We start from the raw sequence: 19,324 nt of genomic DNA on the forward strand, positions 1-19,324 counted from the left end.
CAGGACAAACATAAGTCCCAAGAACACAAAAGCAACCATACTTCATCAGACCAAAGGCCTATTTAGTCCAGTACCCTATCTATTACCAATAGGTAAAAGTCTGTTTCTGAATTACAGTATAAGAACAGAACAAAACATTTAAGACTCTTCCAGCCCCCAGGCATTTTCAGATTTGTCCCATGAAAGTTAATTCAAATTCAGCAACATATTTCTATTATTTACTTCAAAGCATATGGCCACTAATACATTATTTTTGCAAGAAATGGTAAATATACACTTTCCTGACTTTTTTTCAATGGAAATTGGCATCTTTGTAGCAAAACCCAATAATTTTCTTACAAGTTAACCATAAAAAGTGAGAAATAAAGAGATAAGAAAAAAATCAATATTCTACTCAAATGGTATACTAAAAAATACGGAAGCAAAATACAAATGTTTAGTGTTTCTGCTTTTTCTAAAAGATAAAGAAATCGAGAGTCATCAGCATAGCTATTTCAAAATAAATGTCTTACCTCATAGGCATAGCCCAAGGAAGAAAACTGACTCCTTAAGTAGCCAAGTTTGTACATGCCTATGAAGACTAAGCAGCGGATGATTTCCAAAATTCCTGCTTTGGGCCTAGAAACATGAAGTAATTCAGATTAACATCCAATCTTTTCTTCTTTGTCAACTTCAGCGAAAAAGGGAACGTACAAATAGTCTGTGATGTCCTGCACTTATACCAAGTCAGCTTCTTAACTTTTTAGTTAAGTTTTTATAGTATACACCTTATACGGCCTTATAACACTGAATTTGCTGGGGGTGAGAATACACATACAAACTATAAAGGAGCTCACAGAAATGTATATATAGTTATTGTCTTTTGATCTCAAAAATGACAGCAGCAAAATTCTGCAAACTGCGACATACGTAGGTCAGAATCTTTTCATTGGTCTATTTCTGTAAATTATTACTATTTCACGTTATTAACCCCCTAGGTTATACACATCTCTGGCATATTGACAATTTTTTACCTATCCTGAAAAAAACTGTTCAGTCCATACAAATGAAAGGTATTCCTTTCTGAAAACATAACAAACAGCAGATGCAAAGCACAACTGACACTTCAATCTCAAAGGAAGTTTCTATTCCACATTTCTGCTCCGGCAGCACAAATAGTTTCGTTGTAAGAAACTGTAGCTGCTCTTTACTCTTCTGGAGGGTCACGGTGCCGTGTGGACTACCTCTATGTCTCACTGGGCTGCTGCATTCAAGATCCAATTTGATCTGAATCCATACTGATTAAACTTAGTCTTAAGTCTACACCATCCTGAGTAGCCCAACCCCTAAATCTTCTGCAAGGGACAATATAGCTATAGCAAATAATTGCTATGGGAACACTCCTGGGTGTACGTGCTGGCTAGTCATGTGTTCTTTGCTAGTCAAGAGACAGCAACATCCACGTCTGAGTGTATCTATATCTCTTTATCAATATACTTTCTGACACATTTGAGATTTCCATATAATAATAAATATTGCCTAATGAGAGAAGAAAAAAAAAAGTGTGTTTTGTATCTTACCTGTTCTCCGTGAGTAGACCAAAAGAGGTCAGGGACAGAATGATAAAGCCAATTCTCAGGAGAATAGTCCCCTGTGATAACATCTGTTAAAAAGAAGACAAAGAATTAATTTAGAATAATTTTCTGAAAAGAAATTGCATTTTAACAAAACGGTAGCTTCAACTTCGGCACTCAGTGACGTTAGCGCCGCTTTTAAAGTAACCTGTTACTTTAAATTTTATGATACAAATATCTGGTTTGGATAGCACAGTTATCTGGAGTAACCACCTTTATAGTTGTTTCCTAAATGCTGTATTTCCAAAATACTGTGTAAGATACTCCCTTCTACACTATGCATTTTCCCAAAGTCACTTGATTCCCTTATGCCTTTACCCAAGAGGGAACAAACATTCTTCTAGATAAAAAATCCCAGCAGCTCTGTTCTTTTTCTTCATCTCATGTTACCAGGTCTTTAAAATAGTCACCTATGAATCCCAGTGGATACCAAAACCAATACATTGGTGAGAAGAATTCACATGACATGACAATATGACCGTATTTAAGAAGAAACAAAATTAATATTGCCCCTTCATGACAACTCGACACTTGGTTCCCAATTCAGCAAAGCTCTTTAACTCATACCATTGATTTCAATCAGATTTAAAATACATTTAAACATTAACATGTGTGTTAGCATTTGGTTGAACAGCAGCATGAGGATTTATGTCAAAATTTACATCAAAATTATATAAGCAAAACTCAGGAAAACAGAAATTATTTTCATTGTGAAGTTTGAACTTCTTCTTTTCATTTATTAAACATTTTTTTCTATTCTACACAGCTGCCTTTGAAAATCAAATATTTCATCAGTTTTCTTGTTCCCTCCCTGACTTCCTTTCAAATATTAGCTTTGAAAAGCCTTTGTTTTTTCATTTAAAAAACAACAAAAAACCCAAACCCAAAAGTAGTGGATCTGGCTGAGTTATAGGAACCCTTTCTGGCTTCAATAGCAATAAGGTTTATGAACAGCACCTTGCACTTCAAGATCGCAGGCACTGGAAAAATAAAAATCTGTGAAGGTCTGCCCTGATTTCCATAAATCCCACTCAGTGACATGCCCACCTTCCTTCGGCGGTGGCCTCTACCCCTCGACGAGATCTAAGGTAAGGATCTGTGAGCGTGGGAGGCCATGGGAGGATATTCTCGAGTTTTACAGCTGTGTGAACTTACAGTGCCCATGTTTGCAAAACGCATCAAACCACACACTCGGGCTGGGCAGGTTTCCGTTGTTTTACTGAAGAATCACAAGCACCTACTTAGATATCCTTAACAAACCGTTACCGAACAAAGAAAGCGCAATCCCAGCAATGAGCGAGCTACACAGCAGCCTCGACAGTTTACAAGCCAGAACACGCTTCTCACAAATGACACCTGTCAAGCCACTCTGCTGCACAGATTTATACCAGGATAGACCTAACTCATTACTGCATTGCTAGGTTTCCAACCTGTTCCATCCTCTCCTTACGATAAACTTACAAAACCTCAGACTGGTGATTACCATCATCATCTCTTTACCTGCAGGCCTTGAGAGAGGATATTCTTTACACTTTTCTTATGCTCTTACCCTGGGCGTCTGCTATCGGCCATCACAGGAGACAGGATACTGAGCTAGATACTGAACCCTGAGGGGACTCAGTATACCAGTCACGTCTTAAGACTCCCACTTAAGCCAAGAAAGCAAAAAATGCTCTAATGTGCTCTATCTAATCCTTTATTAAGGTTTGTATCACTTGGAATTCATTTGCAAATTCAAGATACAAGTTTTAAAATTCATCAATAAAAGATTCAACGGAGGGTGCTCTTTTTGAAAACTTCTGTTTCTAGAATCCCCAAATCCCACAACTATCCTAAGTTTAAAAGACTGTCCACTGTTAACATGAACCATTTGTTTTGAAGTGACAAAATTTTTGGACAGAGCTTTTTTACAAAAATCAGGCCCAGACTTTATTTAATTTTCATGAAATGAGTAGTTCTTAACGGCTCATCTAGCCACAGTAAGTTCAACTCCCACTTCAGGTTCCTGTAGAAACTGGGTCATACAAAAATTCAAGAAGTGAGTAAAGAAAAGCGTGATTTGGCACAGGCATAAGGGAACTCACCCATAAATTCCTTAGAACTGCTTTGATACGTTTTTCAATGATTGTTACTTGTCAAATAAAGGAGTTTGCCAGGGAACTAGGACTGGAATTCAAGACTTTCCTCCTTAGAGACTGTCCTCACTTTTAAGTTGGACAATTACACCTTTTTTTTAAACCTAGTCCTTCTGGCCAGGTGGGTGGGTCTGATTTTGCTTTGTGTTTCCAGTGCAATGCACTAGCTTCTACGGACTGCCTTAAAAACGTTCCCACAGTGGCAGGGCACTACTCTGAGAAAAGGAACATAAGGTTTTGTAAACCCCTTAGGCAGGAAAGAGAATGGAACATCAAACCCAAACATCGAGCGAACCTGCAATGGTTCTGAGACAACTAATGTTAATATTTGTCTTCAGGATGGATCCAGCAGTACCTGATAGGAACAAATAAGGGTGTCTCTAAATTCCAATTTAAAGAGCTGCATGAATTCACACTTTTCTGCCTTCCCAGGGTTTCCGAGCTGGCTAGCATTAGATAACCAGTCACCAAGTCCTAGGCATCTGGGTGCGTCCTTGTGATTCCAGTTTCAGAAAACTGATTCATTCCTACCTTCAAGTACTTTTACTGAAGTGTCTAAAAACCTGTTATCAACGTAAGCTTGCTCTGTAATCAGTGGAGAGAGAGCATTTTCTGAATGATTCTGTTTCTTGCCATTAGCTAGACTGCAAGTGTCTAGCAAATTTGGTCCCTGCACTATGAGCTGGATTTGAGTGAATGATGGAAATGCTTCTCCAAAGGAGACACTCTGGGGTCCTAGTTTAGTGGTGTTTTCTCTCACAGCTTCCATCAATTTTGGTTTGCTTTGCTTAAAGATATATTTTAATTGCCATTTTTAGAGGAGTAGGAAAAAAATTTAAAATTACTCTTTTAAAGTGAACATATTTTCAGGAAACAATAATAATTTTTATTATTCTATTACATTGTTGATGGGCCTTGAAGTAATGATAAGCTTGATATTAGAGACAGTGTCATATTGTAATTCAGACTGCAGCTTTCTCTCCATAAAGAAAGACAGGACTGAATAGAAGAACTTAAGAGTGTGATTTTGCAAACTTCTCTTAAAGTCTTTTCTCTAAGATGTGCAAAATTGGAGCCTGGAGTTATCATTTGACTCTCCACATTTATCTAACCACAGAAGAAAAAAAGCATAAATTAAGAATTTGAAAGGAAATTAATAAATTTCACCTCAGTTTTAAACATGGATTTCCAGCCAAAAAATGGGAATAGATATACATTTTAATGTATGTTAGTAAATCAGAACAACTGAAGCAACCTTATAATTTAGGAAAATAAAACTCAAATGTAAACAAGCTTTTGTCTTTAAATGGTTAAAATGCCACGTGAGGTTCTCTGGCATAATAACTACCTGAGCCAGGTATGATCATATTTTACAGATTCTGTTTTTCAGGCTATTCCCACTTCTCTTCAGGTGCTCTCCTAGTCGAACTATAACATTTTGAACACCAGCTGTTTGTAAAACGTCTTACGGTCCAATACCGCCTGTGGCCCAGAATGTGAAGGACTGGACTCTAAAGCAGTCTAAATCACACTTCATTGCCCACTGGCACTATCATCAGATTCACACAAAGGCCTGGCACTGCAATGCCGAGCACAGTGCTGCAGCCTTCCACGTCCCAATTCTTCAGCTTTCTGGAGTGATGAAGGGTGAGGCACAAAGCCTTACTGGGAACCATGAAGGCAGAAGGTGTAAGTTACCCTTCAACATAGATACACGCACCACATTCACATACAGCAAAAATATGCGTTCCCTCATTTGTGCTCCTAGTCAAGGACTACCAAGAAATTTGCGGTGAAATACACCACGATGCCATCTGGGAATAACAGCTTTTAGAAAATCAGCCACATAGCATAAATTTTAGCATTATTAGTTTGCTTCCATAACTTTCTCCTTACAGCTCCACTGGTATAGTTACATGCTGCCTTGATTCTTTTATTTACTTTCAAACATGTATCACCCTATGAAGTGGATGCTGGCAGCTGAGGCATCCATTTTCTAGGCATTACTCTACCAAAGTCAACAAAATAGTCAGCAGGTTATATCACTAAACCAAACACCATATATTAAACCTACACACTGCGAGTTGCAGTGTGAAAAGAATGTGCCTTTTACACCTTCGTTAGTGCTAGCATCCTCGCTCCATTCAAACGTAATATGCATGGATATATATATAAAATAAATGAGTATTTATATACTGGAGTATTTGTATAAACGGAGAAGCCTGTGGGACCACAGCGGGTTCCCCAATTACAAGTCAGCCACAACTTTGCAATGTGGTTATTGGCTGCAATCAAACAGAAAAAAATATTTCTGTTGGATTTTGATTTCATTGAAAGCTTTAAAAATATCTTGAGGCCTTAAAAAAAAAAAAAGGGAGGGCTACAGAATTTGGGAAGAAGCTTACGTGGCTTTGTAACTGACAGAATGCCACAGCATTATTATTTTATGGTTTTTCAGTAATGAAAAAATAATTCATTTAAATGAAGCAAATGCACTATTCCAAATATGTATTTAGATGAACATTGAAATATTCCAAATTGACTTTCTATTTCAAAGCACTCAGACTGTTTTCTTCCTTTTGAAGAATAACATGGATGCATTTTCTCATCCTGATGTGCTCAGTGTTTAAAAAGAGCTGCTAGGAACAATGTCAGCACATTTTGTAAGTTAACAGATGCCCTGCTGTCACATATCAGACACTTTTGACATTCGAATGAAAAACACAAATACAGTGCTATGAAACTTGTCTCATTAGGTGTCTTTGTATGAATTTATTTTAACAAAGAATTCCTAAAAAAAATTGTTAATTCTTCGCAATATTCCATATATAGTGCTTGGTGATGTCCTACTTTGTGTTCTCAGCTTTCAAGAGATCTCTCTTATCCCTTACTACTTTTTGTCTAATTGAAACAGCGCGCATATTCATAGCATTGTAAGCACAGTAAATGTTACAGTATCTAGCAACAATAAAAAAGACAGTGCAAAATGTGTTTAAGGTACAGTTCACTTTGATTTATGTGCTACACGCAGCTCTGGAGCTAGGAGACTTTTGCTTTGAACATACTGCAGCTTTACACTCCTAGCACTCTCTCTGGGACTGATCCAAATCCCGTTTCTTCAATGAGCTTTGGATCAGGTCTAGATGTGCAGAGCTCAGAAGTCATTTTTATGCTCTGGATGTAGTGCAGATCGCTATATAGAAAATAAACACTCTATGCTCTCTCCTGTGGAAAATATATATTTGTTCTTTCTTGTTTTGCTCTTTCTGTAAGTTAAATGTAGGTCATTCAGACTGAAGGTATATGGTTGCTCTTTATGGATAGAGAAATTTAACACTTCTACAGGGCGCGAGACCAAACACTGAGCAACTGTAATCACTTGAGAAATGTAATAGCTGTGTGCTGTGTCTTATGGCTATTATGAAATGGAACTTATACCTAAAAATGAGGAAAACAGTTAGCTTTCTCCATTTATGGAGCTATGCCACAGTTATGACATAATTCATAGCCAGACAGAAAGTTCCAGTTGTATCCATAGACATTTCATAACTCAGTGTAGTGGAAAACTGATATTGAAGGAAGATTTTTGCCAAGTAAAGTTATTCATACACAAGCTTCCTTCTCATGACAGCTTCCCCACTGCACTGCAGAGCAATGCTGGAACTCTGCCTTGGGACCACGACTCTCTACACCCACGCTGAAGGTTTATGTCCCGAGATGAGGTGCTGCTAGTCCCCCGTGCTTTCCTTCTTATCCTTACTACCTTATTACCCTGCAATTTTGTGCAGAGAATTTTCTAGTCTTTTTCTACAATGAGTTCATAAATGGTGGATCTTCAGGATGTTTCCTCCATGATCGCAAGAATTTAATGATCATCTGGGGCTTGGGTGCATTTTTCAACTTCCCTTACTACTTATTCTTAAACAGCTGCAGTTATCAGCGGAGAAAATAATTTGGACCACACATTTTTCCTTCCAGGACCAGAAAAAGGCAAAAAGAAAAAAAAAAAAAAAAAAAAAGGAAAAAACTCATGATCAGACTCCTTACTTCTCACTGCTAAAAGCAACAGCAAAGTAAAAACCAAAAAAACCCATGCAAACAAAAACCCCACAGTTTGATCCCTATGCAAATATGACTTGCTTCGGTATGTAGGAATCTAGAAGTATGTCCAGAAAATCTTGCAGAGGCTTTTCTCAATATAAGAACAGTGGCAATCATGTATACTGTATATTTTGCATACATTGGAGGTATTTATCCTTACCTTTGGCTTAATTTCCTGTTCTCAGAAATTACTTAGAATAGACTAAGCCTCAGACGGCTTAGCAATCTCCGAATTCTCTGCAGTTGCAGTGTGACCATTTATAGAGGTGAACACAATGTGTAGAATAATTAAATATTAATCAGAAGAGTATGCCTGAAGTAACTTTTATATTATATCAGGAACGCTATATAAAATACTTATCCTTTAAACTTTTCCCAAAAACTGCATCATTCTACTGGTCTGATGTGCTATTCTGAACACACCGAACCAAAAACGTGACAGAAAAAGGCTGTAGCAGCTTGTATACGCAGAGCTGCCAGAGCTGCTACAAGCCTGCTGCCATGTATCCCAAGAAATTATTGCCAGCAGAGTCCCTCTCCTGCCTTTCTGGCCCTGGGACACAAAAGGAATGTCTGAGTCAGAAGACCAAAACGTCAACGTTCAGATTTCTGACAGCTTTCAAATGGCTTTGCAATGCTCTGGAAGCCTTCACGGATGACCACGGTCAGAGATGGAAGAGAGACTTATTTATAGAAATCTGTCTTTTGGCTGGATTCAGACACATTGGTCATGGGGGAAAGCACTGGGGTGCAGCGAGAGGGGCTGCTCCCTGGGCAAGGGCTGAGGGGCCAGTGGCAGCCAGTGGTCAGGGCCGTGGCCCCAGCAGGAAGGGTGCTGTCCTGCAGCGTCCATCGAGGTGGGCCGGGGACAGTAATCACCACTTGCTGAGGGTTGGAGGTTGCCACGGCAGCATGTCGGGACAAGGCAGATCCACAGGCGAGCAGAGGCTGAAGGACCCAGGGGGTCCCCGTCAGCAGGCCTATGTCAACATGGGTGACACAAACATAACAAGACGACTGCTCTTTAACTAAGGAGGTTGTAGAAAGGGTCTAAGAGGAAGGTCAAAGGGTGTTTTACCAAACTGATAGCCTTTTGTGGTGTTTTGGTAGGTCTTTCACTGATTCGTGGGAATATTAGAGGCATTAAAATTATGCTTCATAACTAGAAGACTTTAGTTTTTGTAAAGTAGAAAGAGTTGTCAAGGAAGGAAGAACGAAAAGGAGGCTGGAAGGGTGTGAAGCCATGGAAGCAGTTATTGTCTCGCTTCTTGTAGGCGGAGGTGGCCTCGTAGGTCACCTTCAGAGACTGCCAGGTATCCACGGGGGAACCACACTGTGTTACCAGGGAGATCCCACCAGCCCAAACGCGAGGAGGTAAACGCGTGCCTCTCCTTGACGAATTTCTATCAATACTGTTGTACGTTCGAGACTGGAAGAAGGATTTGCCCTGAGTCTCTGCTCCTCCAACTCTGAACTCATGGTGACACCAAGCTTCCCACCTGCAAGTACCCCAAGACCTTTGCAATCTTCCTTCTAAAGCTTGGACATGACCAACTTTAACATATTAAAACTTACACAGTTTCAAGTCTGAGATAAACTATTCCTCTCGTGATGTCCCACAAACTGAAGCAGACACGTACGTCTTCTATGGAACATTTATTAATTTTTAATTAATTGCTTACCTTAAACATATTCATCTGTAAATAATTAATATGGTTATTAAATACCATTTAATAAACAATATCAAACATCGTATATTTAATCTTATATAATTAGCCATTTATGTTGATTTTTTTTGCACAATGTAATTATTATTGTAACAGCATAAATAAGGTATAAGTCAGACTGCAGAGCCTCTACTCAATGCGTTATTAAACATGTTGTGTGTCACATCACTGTCAGCATGAGCTGCTGTTTCATAAAGACAGGAATTACTTACAGTCACAGTACCAAGAAGTTCAGTATACAAGTCCACTATTACAGCAAAGTGTACAACTGCATAGCAATTAAGATAAGCGGGTATGCTTGGATTGAAGGGAACTTCTTTTCCAGTGATCTGCAGGAAAGAAAACCAATAACAGCCTTCAACAGTGACCTGCTCCAGCCTATTATTCCTTAGTATTTTTTCATACTTACAAACACAAAAAAGATTGAGGGACATAGATAATTGCACAAAGATAATCTACTATCAAACTTATGTACTACCTAGTGTGAGACAGACTTTAACTCTGTGTGTATGTGTATATGTTTACAGCTAAAAGAAAAAGAGAAATTGCTGTAATCTATGGAACAATTTTGAAAAGCTCTTTAGGAAATGAATAATGAAAAGATGAATATTTTTTTCCTTCAAATAAAAAGAAAAAAACACAGCTAAAACATTCATTTCCTTCAGTTTCTGTTCCCATTTCATCTTCCCCTATGCTTTATGACTGCTAATTTGCTAATTTAAAATAGCATGTGTAGAGTTTTTAACATTGATCCAGTAGCATTAAGAGGTCCAAGTAAATTACACAAAACTGAAAGCCTGTGCATGTTCTATTTACCACTGGGATTTCCTCAGGAAGGCCAAGTCTAGGTTTGCCTGGTCCCCAGCCTGGCCCTTTGAATATGACAGAAAGCTTATTGCAGAACCCAGGTGTGGCCCAAAACATGTTCCAAATATGAGCCAAGGGACGTAACTGAAAAAAAAGAGCAAGTAATTTTTCATTGTTAGTAAAATAAAACTTAATAAAACATTGCATTTTATTCAATTTTAGCTCTCAAGTAAATGATTTTTTAAAGACTGTAAAGAGAATAAATTAGGAATAGATGAAGACAGAGGTTCAGAAAACGTGGCTGAAATAGGCAGGAGCCATATCAAGCCCTTGGTTTATAGCGAGGATTACAGTGACTTCTGCCCCAAGGAAAACCTGTCTGTCCTGTAATCGATCCAAGGCATTTAACAGTACATTGTATAGCTATATTTACAGTAGTTTTAAACTAGAATTTGGTTACTGGGACCTCGACATGACATATTCTCAGTAACTAACTCACTTAGTATCTGACGGGAATGGATATGATTGCATAGGCTGTGGCCATCCTCCCAGCTTCCAGCCCAGACACCCCTGCGGGTAGTATTTCTCATTCTTTGAGGTGCCTCCTTGGGTGAACAGTCATGAAAAGCAAACAGGGACTTCAATACTCCTCAGCCCCTGAGGTTTTTACAGGGAATTTTTATCCAGCTTAAGTGAAGCCTGGATGAATAAATCTAAGGAGGACACACTAAGTACCTTTTCTTGGTTTTTTTTTTCTTTTTTTTTTTTTTTTTTTAAAACCTATATTCAACCTGCTCTGGAGATTTTATTGGGACCATGATGGCTGCTATATAATGCTGTCACACAAATCATTCTAGAGGACCCTGAACAGCAAATATGCAGAAAAGATATAAACAGTAAAGGTGTAACACCATAGGATTATTTATGAAATGGCAGTATTTAGAGAAAACAAACAACTGATGAAACATCTATTTTTGTCTGTGCTTCGCTGCATATTGCTCTGCTTACGGCAAAATGGCCATCATTCAGTTCAAGGCCTGTTATATCTCCATTGAAATTAGTCGTTAATTTTACTGTATTGCATTTTCGTGATGACTCCAAGCTCTTGCAAGTGCCCAATGCAGCGAGAAGAAATAACTGTTTTGTAATGAAATACGGAAGAAATTGTAGATAATCTAACTGACTGTGCAATGCAAGGGTGGCCTCAGCTGTGCCTAAGAGAAGAGGTTCACTTGAACATGAGTGCCTGTGGAAGATACCAGCGTCGGTGATACAAACTACAGCACCTGGAGCATGATGGGATCAAATGAATTTACTGGATGTGTTAAGCCATATATGACTTTTGCATCTTCTGCCTCAAATGTTCCTGGTGGAAGAAGAAGAAAAAAGAATAAGCAACAATGAAATGTATGCATATTTTTGCCACACTAACTGGACATGAGAGAGAACACCTTTTTCTTCACTTACCGAATATCCTGTCCCAGATAATGAGCGTGCCACCGTAATTTTTGTCAATGCAGTAAGGATTTCTGCCTATAATATAAATCATTTGAGACTAGTAATTGCATATATACGAATACACGCAACTGAATTATGAAGGGAAATCTTAATCATCAGCATCAATTTATAATCTAAATATCTAATATAAATTTATAATTTAAAAATAATTTTAAAAGGTAGCCAACTCTCTACTTCTCATACACCTATAAAGTCTCTTTTTTCTTACTAGGCTTATTGCCCTCCTTCTGCTCAGATTCAAACATACAAATCTAACGTGTCACACCCCATATTTCTGGGAAATAAAAGGATTCATTTGGAGAGTAAATGCAGTTCAAAATATATTTTAAAAGACAAATTAAAAAGCAAACAATAAATAAATTCATCAGTTTATACCTAATATATGCCAAATATATTTATGCTCAATCATTTTACTAATGGCTTTCATCTGTTTCTATCTTCTATGCCATTTGTCTGATCCTGCCTTTAGCATTATTAACTTTAGTGTGAGAAAAACTGATCCTTCAACCTGTTTCCTAGGGAATGCATTTGTACATAACCTGTCCTATCAGAAATATGAGCAAAGAAACATTGATTACATTTCCCCAAGTTCACAGAGATTGTCTCGAGCGACTGTACAACACTTGATCAGCTCCGGAGTGATTCTGCTTGACTCCGATCGGGATCAGCGGATTAGTTTGGATTTACAGCAGAGCAAATAAGAGCGGAGCGTCGCCCTCCAGGATTACCAGTACTTGTGCAAATTTTAAGGATTAGACACTTACAGCACCATCGTCCTTTTAAAAAGTCTACACAGTGCCATAAACACTTTACACATGGAGGATATAATAAATATTAATAACATCCTCTGTACATATAACTGCATTTGAGTCTGTTTCAAATTATTTTGTTCTTCCCCTATTATTTTTTTTACTTATCTCTGCACACTGAATGAGCCAAAGTGTCCTGGTTTGGCTGGGACAGAATCACACAACCCACAGGTCTCTCTTTTTCCCCGATTCCCCTTCCTGGCTGGTGAGGGATCACCAGGTGATAGAGCAACAGCTATAGTTTAGCTTCACATACAGGCTAAACGTAGACACAAGGGCATCTGTGAAATCCACTTCTATTCCTCAGATAATGTTCATGACATTTTTCAATATGCAAAATCCAATTTACATATGCAGTAGTGTCTTGAATGCCTCTGAATATTGATGAAAAGCCAATCATCATGAACCTGTGTGAAGTGAGATTTTTCAATAATTCAGGCGGCTGAAACCAAATTCTGCTAAAACATTCAACAGCTCTTCTAAAACGTAACCGTGTCTTTTTGCACATTCAGTGCTTGAATTTGAATGCAAAAGCATCTGTTAGTGATTGACAAGTTGATGATGTTTCAGTATTCAGGGAAGGATGAGACGCTTTTCTATATTTACAAATGTTGAGCCGTTTTGCTCAAAGTCTTCAAACTATTTCATGTTATCCAGGTTTAATTTCTGTTCAATAATTATTCTTAAATATAAAAAATTTAAAATTAAAGTCATAAAAAAGCTTTTTAAAATACTGTGACATTTCTAACTGAGCAAGGACTACTTTTGAAGCAATGACCAAAATTTAAATCCTTCTGTAAAACTAATTATACAGTACAATCTTAGTACTTTATTACTACCATACAAATAATGAACATGAGAAAAAAAAGCACTGAGGAGTAAGAGGTTACACTTTTAGCTTACCATGATGAACTCTGTGATGACTGGGAGTATTAAGAATCCACTCCAGAGGCCCGAGGTTAGTGATAACCTTAAAAAAAGTAATGCTTCAATGAATTTGAAAATACTGTATAAAATCAAGGAGGAGGGAAAAAGAGGTGGAAAAAATTCATTAAGACGATGTTTATCTTAAGAAGAATTGCATAAAAAACCAAGAATGCAATTTTTTGTTTCCTGAACCATTTAACTGTACTACTGTTACAAGGAAATTAATGAAAAAAGAGAAATTTAGTAAAATGCAAGTTAAAAATTTAATTCCTTTCTGATCCAGCAGCACATTTTTGTCTTATATATGTTATCAGTTCACGGTTCCATACAGCAGATCATTTCACTCTCATTTTTTACCCATATCCATCGGCAATGCTTGGGATCGAGTGTAACTCCGAGATCCCAGTTATGTGAACACTTTACAGCAGCAAATGGCTGGCACTGACCCAGAAACAAGTACTCCTTCCTCCTCCAGTACCTTCGACAGCTTGTTCCTTCTATCAATATCCTTCTGTTAGCCTGGCACAAATGCAGTAAAACAATAAACCTTATTAGGGAACTGATGCAAGTTAAAACTAATTTTTGTTTTGTTTTGTTTTTTAAATTAGTTTAACTGAATCAGCTCCTGACTCTGATCCAACACATGGTCACAAATGCACTAGCATGAGTGAGAGGCAAGAAAAGAAAGTAGAGCAGCATAAATTCATAGTGGAGCTGTGATCTAAGGCAATGATTCAACAGCACAGAAAATCCAGCCTTGATCATTTTAGTACCAGACAAAAAAATGACAGGAAATGTTGATTCCCATAAACTGTCTGTAATGATTCAAGCTTTGTCAGAAAATGCTGATGAATTAAGTTTGTATCAGCAGGGTTTATACTAAATTAGGTACTCTCTTGTATTATGGAGCCAGAGAAAAGTCAGCATTAACTTCAAATTTGGGGCTTTGGTTAGCTCAACAGAAGTGTAGGGATACCTAAATAGCAACCATTCCTCAGTCCCAAATACAAAACCATCCATCACAAATAGATGCGATCATTGGACGACCAAAACAGATTTCTGTTCAAAATCTATCCTAAAATGGTACCTATTCACCTTGTCTGATTATGACCATAATGTCTTGCAATTAAAAAATGGGTGGGGGAGCAAGGAGCTAAATAAAAATGCTGAGACCTTAAGAAACAAAAACTATCACTTCATCATTTACAGAACTTAATTAGTAAATGTAATACTCATACTGCTGAAAGGGGTGATCTGTAACATAATAATACAGATAATAGTGGCAAGCACCATATTCAGTAGAGAGGCAGACAGTCACGGCTCATGAGAGTGGGCCCATTCATCTAAACTAAACATACAAGGATTTTTAGTCATTTAAGGTTTACAGAACAAAGTCCTAAAATATGCCAGTTCTGTTTCTGTTTAATTCGCACTTGTGCAAGTAAAAGTAGATCTGGACTCAAAAAGTAGACATAGGACATTCTTCAGATGTATTTAAACTTTTATGACTCAGGAAAATATCACAATAAAAGGAATAAATAGCTTTTGTTAGTTTTGTCTTTAGTAACAGCTGAAAGAACTTCTACTTACTAGGTTAAGTAGAGCATTCCTGTAGCTAAAGGAGTATAGAAATGACGAAATTCTTCAGATAGAGAGAACTGTAACATTTGGAGTCTCAAAATCCTGCACACACTTGACTGGAAAAGCAGAATACTGGGACAAGTTTGTTTTGTTTTGTTTAACTCAGAAGCCAAGGACAACAGAAGCAGGACCATTTGTATTTCTCAGTTCTCCCTCAAAACAAGTTCAAGCCCGAAAAGACCACCTAAAGGTGAGAAACGATTCATCATTCATGCTAGCTCCATTTCCCACCTTTCTCACACAGAAAACCCCACTGGTTTAAGCTATGTGAGATGTGACCACTAAATTAATTTAATCTGAGTCAAATGTCTTGGATTGAACTGCAGCCCAGCACCTGAGCGTGCAGTGATTTATCTATTAGACCACACCTAACTTTGATCCACTTGGTTTTAATGTATTTTTAGCTCAGTATTTTAACAATTTTTATGAAAATAAACCAAATCTGTGCTAGGAGAGCAGTGAATCACTAAGGAATAGCAGTCTTCACTTTTAGCCTACAGCTGGATTATAATAAAATGTCCTCAGAATGAATACATTCAGGTCTTCACTATCCAGCTGATTAAATTCATATTTTATAATTAAAATTCATCCTTTTGAAAGTCCACATAATACATTGGTATGTGAAAGCAGAACTTTGTGTCTTGGGGCTCCCTAAGGACCTCAGGAACTTATGCAAAATTTTAAATAAATACTTCTGACTAATCCTAGAGAAAGTATTTTCTTTGGAAAATGAAATGTCTTTCATCCTTTAAAATAGTCCTTCTCTAGGTGATGACAATTACAAATCTACTGAAATATCTTCTCTGCAGTATCATTAGTGATTGATGCCTGAGACTACTTCGAGTCATTATTCAGCCATGGTTGCCTCCATTGCACAGACACACTAATGGAAATATCATCTGAGATAACAATTATAACTGCATGTCTTTTAAGCTCAGAGGTGGCACAGAACTCTGTACCTGACCAAGCAAAAATCCAGCGTGCTGAAATTAGCAATCCATAAATCAACACTTTGGCTGAAAGACATAAAAATATTTTTTCACCAGATATTCAAAATGGTACAGGGTGCTATTTCTAGAAACTTCCTTTGCTATCAGCAAGGTTACTTCTATATATGTAGCACATTTCTAAAACAGGAAAAACTGTTGTCAGTGGAAAATTTTTTGTGCCAAAAATTTTTATAAATATATATTTATTATTATATTAATATGTTATTGTTATATATTAAATAGATATTTAACATTATATTAATTGTTTTATAAATATATCCATGTATCATTCCAACAAACAGAAACAGCACCTCTGGAAAGATGAATTTTCAAGGCTCCTGCAGCACCACATGGCAAAGAACATATTTAATTTTGTTGAATTTTTCTACATTCTGCCACCTTAGTGGGGTAAAACTCTTACAAGCAGATCTTTCACCAAAATATCTTGTCAAGCCTAGGATAGTAAGACCATTTTTGCCAGGCGAGATTCTGACCCGTCACGTTGGGCTGAGAGGAACTTACCAAAATCACAAAGGCACGCAGTTTGTAGGAACTGACTCGTAACAAAATTCAACGTGGCGTAACAACAGCCCATGTTCAAAAGAATGCCTAACGGGCAACGGAGAGGAGAAAGGCAGCGGCAGGTATTCCACCTACCCTTCAGCTCTCCGTCTGCCCTCGTTTCTCTGCCTTCATTGTGTCCAGACGTTTTCTTCAGAGAATGGCAATTGCAAAGGAGCTCGTAGGTGTTCATGGTAGCAGTAACCAGGCTTACGCTGCAGGTGCAACCAGTCACCAAAGCATATACACCACTAGGCCTCAGTCATTCAAGACAGCAAAACATTTTCAGCTTAAAATACTTTGTATTCAAAATGGTGGTTTAGAATAAGAATTTTCACAATGTTCACATTTCAGGAAAAAAAAAAAAAAAAATAATTTTAATACTTAACTAAATGTGATATCAGCTTAAAATAGTTTTTTATTCAAAATGGCGTTTTAGAACAATAATTTTCACAGTGTTCACATTTCAGGAAAAAAAATTAAACTAATAATTTTAAAAATTAACAAGCTAAACGTGACAGCAGAACAGCTCTCAGCTTTTGTGGCTTGTAATCAGGTTTTTCACTAAAAAAAGAAAAAGCTTTCTGCTACTGTAATTTTTGAATGCAGCAGAAAGTTTTGTTTCACACATTTTTAATGGAAAGTAGCTTCAAAATTTAAAAAAAATAGTGGAAATGTCATTATTCAATATCCCTATCGACTGTACTTCAAACCCTACTTCATACTATTGAAAGGAAAAAGAGTCTGCTTGTGAATGTAAAATATTCTTGTTCTTTATATCATCATCCTGCAATGATTGTGGGAATACAGAAAACAGCTACCAACTCCATAAAAGGTGAAATACCCCAACTGTTGTCCTCGATGACCTTATCTGTATTTTGACCAATATATGGCTGGGGGGGGGTTATGCATGTGTTTGTTTCCCCGATACAGACACCTACTGTTCTGAATCAGTTCCTGTCTCCAATTTTTCCTCTCTCAATTAACACATCATGTGCACCTCAACTCCCACACCAGTGACCCACAGATGAACCGCAGCATTCCAGCAAACCTCTTCTCCTGTTTGCTTTGTTTATTTTTTAACATCCCATAGCCACAAAAATAATTTTTCACCTGCCAAAACCCTTAGAAATGGGCTTGATAAACTACAGACAGATCAGATGTGTAGGTATCCTACGTATAGCCCCTATAAAAGCTTTGTCAGATCTCTCCACAAAACATGCACTCCTCTTTCTATTTTTTTTTAAACAAACAACATATTCGCTTCATTGTACTTGGGTAGCACGAAATAATAAAGCAGAATGACTGACAATAATTGAAGTAATTCCACGAGCAGTTTAATAAATAAGGCAGGCTAAAAGCTGCATGCTCAGAAATGGTTTCCTTACATTACTGAGTAAAACATGCTGGAAGAGAAATCTTCATATATAAGGAGAACTAAATGTTCGGGTTTTTCTATAATAGTAGTTCTTATATTAAGATGTTTCCTTTGTGACAGCAATCCCTAGGCTAACGGAAAAGAACATTATGCAATATCTCTTGCTGCATGTAAGCACCTCCGTTTGCGGTCTCAGAGTTTGTCAGCACCAAGGGAAATCTTTATTGCCTGGTACCTGCACCACTTCAATGTAGTTCTTGTTTAAATAATGAGAAAAAATCGTGACATGAAATCCAAGGGAAACTTTACATCTTGTGTAACAACTCCTCCTGTCACCACTACAACATGAATCTTAACTTAACTCTGTTTCAACATGAACGTTAGGAAGGAATGTCGACTGAGCAGAGCAGGCAACGTTACAGCAAAACCATTCGCATATGAAAAGTTCTGGGTTTGTTTTGGTATTTTTTTCTTTACTATAAGAAAGGCTGTTTGTAGCACAGCATTACTTTCAATATCAGTGTTACTCATCTGCAGGACAGGAGAGGGTAAATTCATCCCTGGAGCACCACTAAGGAGCACTCGGAACTTAACGTAGGGGTTTCTGTTAAGACTAGTTGGTAGTAAAACACATATCACTATTGATTTCCCCATCAAAATCAAGATAAGGTTTTTATTCCTGGTATATAAATCTTTATTTCAGACAGTCTGGCGAGGAAATTTAAAAATAAGACCTTAATTACATTCCCCAGTAGAGCTGCTGTGTTAATTCAGGACAACACACCCATGTATTTATACAGATGGCCCTGGTGATCAGATTTGCCATGTGAAATCTCTACAGGGAGGCTGGGGAAAGGCAGAACTCCTAGGATATGGGCTCATCCGCCAGCTTCACACTTTGAAATCCTCGGCAAACCCTGATTTATACACCGCCAACTGTTTTCCTATCCGATTAGGCAGTTTTCTACTCCAGTAAGCATGTCAAATGGATGTAGCCAAATTTCCACACTGAGGAGCGAAAAAACAATATTTATAGTTTAGAAATAAAACAAGGGAGAGGAATTAGGCCTGTTGGGATCATAAAGAGTTTCATAGGGGGTGAATTTCTGATAAATCTG

At 37.6% G+C, this 19,324-nt stretch overlaps 1 protein-coding gene across 1 annotated transcript in view; it reads right to left on the reverse strand.

Annotated features, from left to right (window-relative positions):
• Positions 1-19,324, reverse strand: part of AGMO (alkylglycerol monooxygenase) — a 193,593-nt gene that overhangs the window by 79,062 nt on the left and 95,207 nt on the right. Inside the window, exons 6-12 of the mRNA XM_086468160.1 lie at positions 13,614-13,680; positions 11,851-11,916; positions 11,670-11,749; positions 10,393-10,527; positions 9,789-9,905; positions 1,560-1,642; positions 513-618 (exon numbers count right to left, since the gene is read on the reverse strand). Coding sequence (XP_086324286.1) covers positions 513-618; positions 1,560-1,642; positions 9,789-9,905; positions 10,393-10,527; positions 11,670-11,749; positions 11,851-11,916; positions 13,614-13,680 — 654 coding nt within the window. The remainder of the gene's footprint in view (positions 1-512; positions 619-1,559; positions 1,643-9,788; positions 9,906-10,392; positions 10,528-11,669; positions 11,750-11,850; positions 11,917-13,613; positions 13,681-19,324) is intronic.

The sequence above is a fragment of the Leptosomus discolor genome, chromosome 7, assembly GCF_034619465.1.
Source record: "Leptosomus discolor isolate bLepDis1 chromosome 7, bLepDis1.hap2, whole genome shotgun sequence".
Lineage (NCBI taxonomy): Eukaryota > Metazoa > Chordata > Aves > Leptosomiformes > Leptosomidae > Leptosomus > Leptosomus discolor.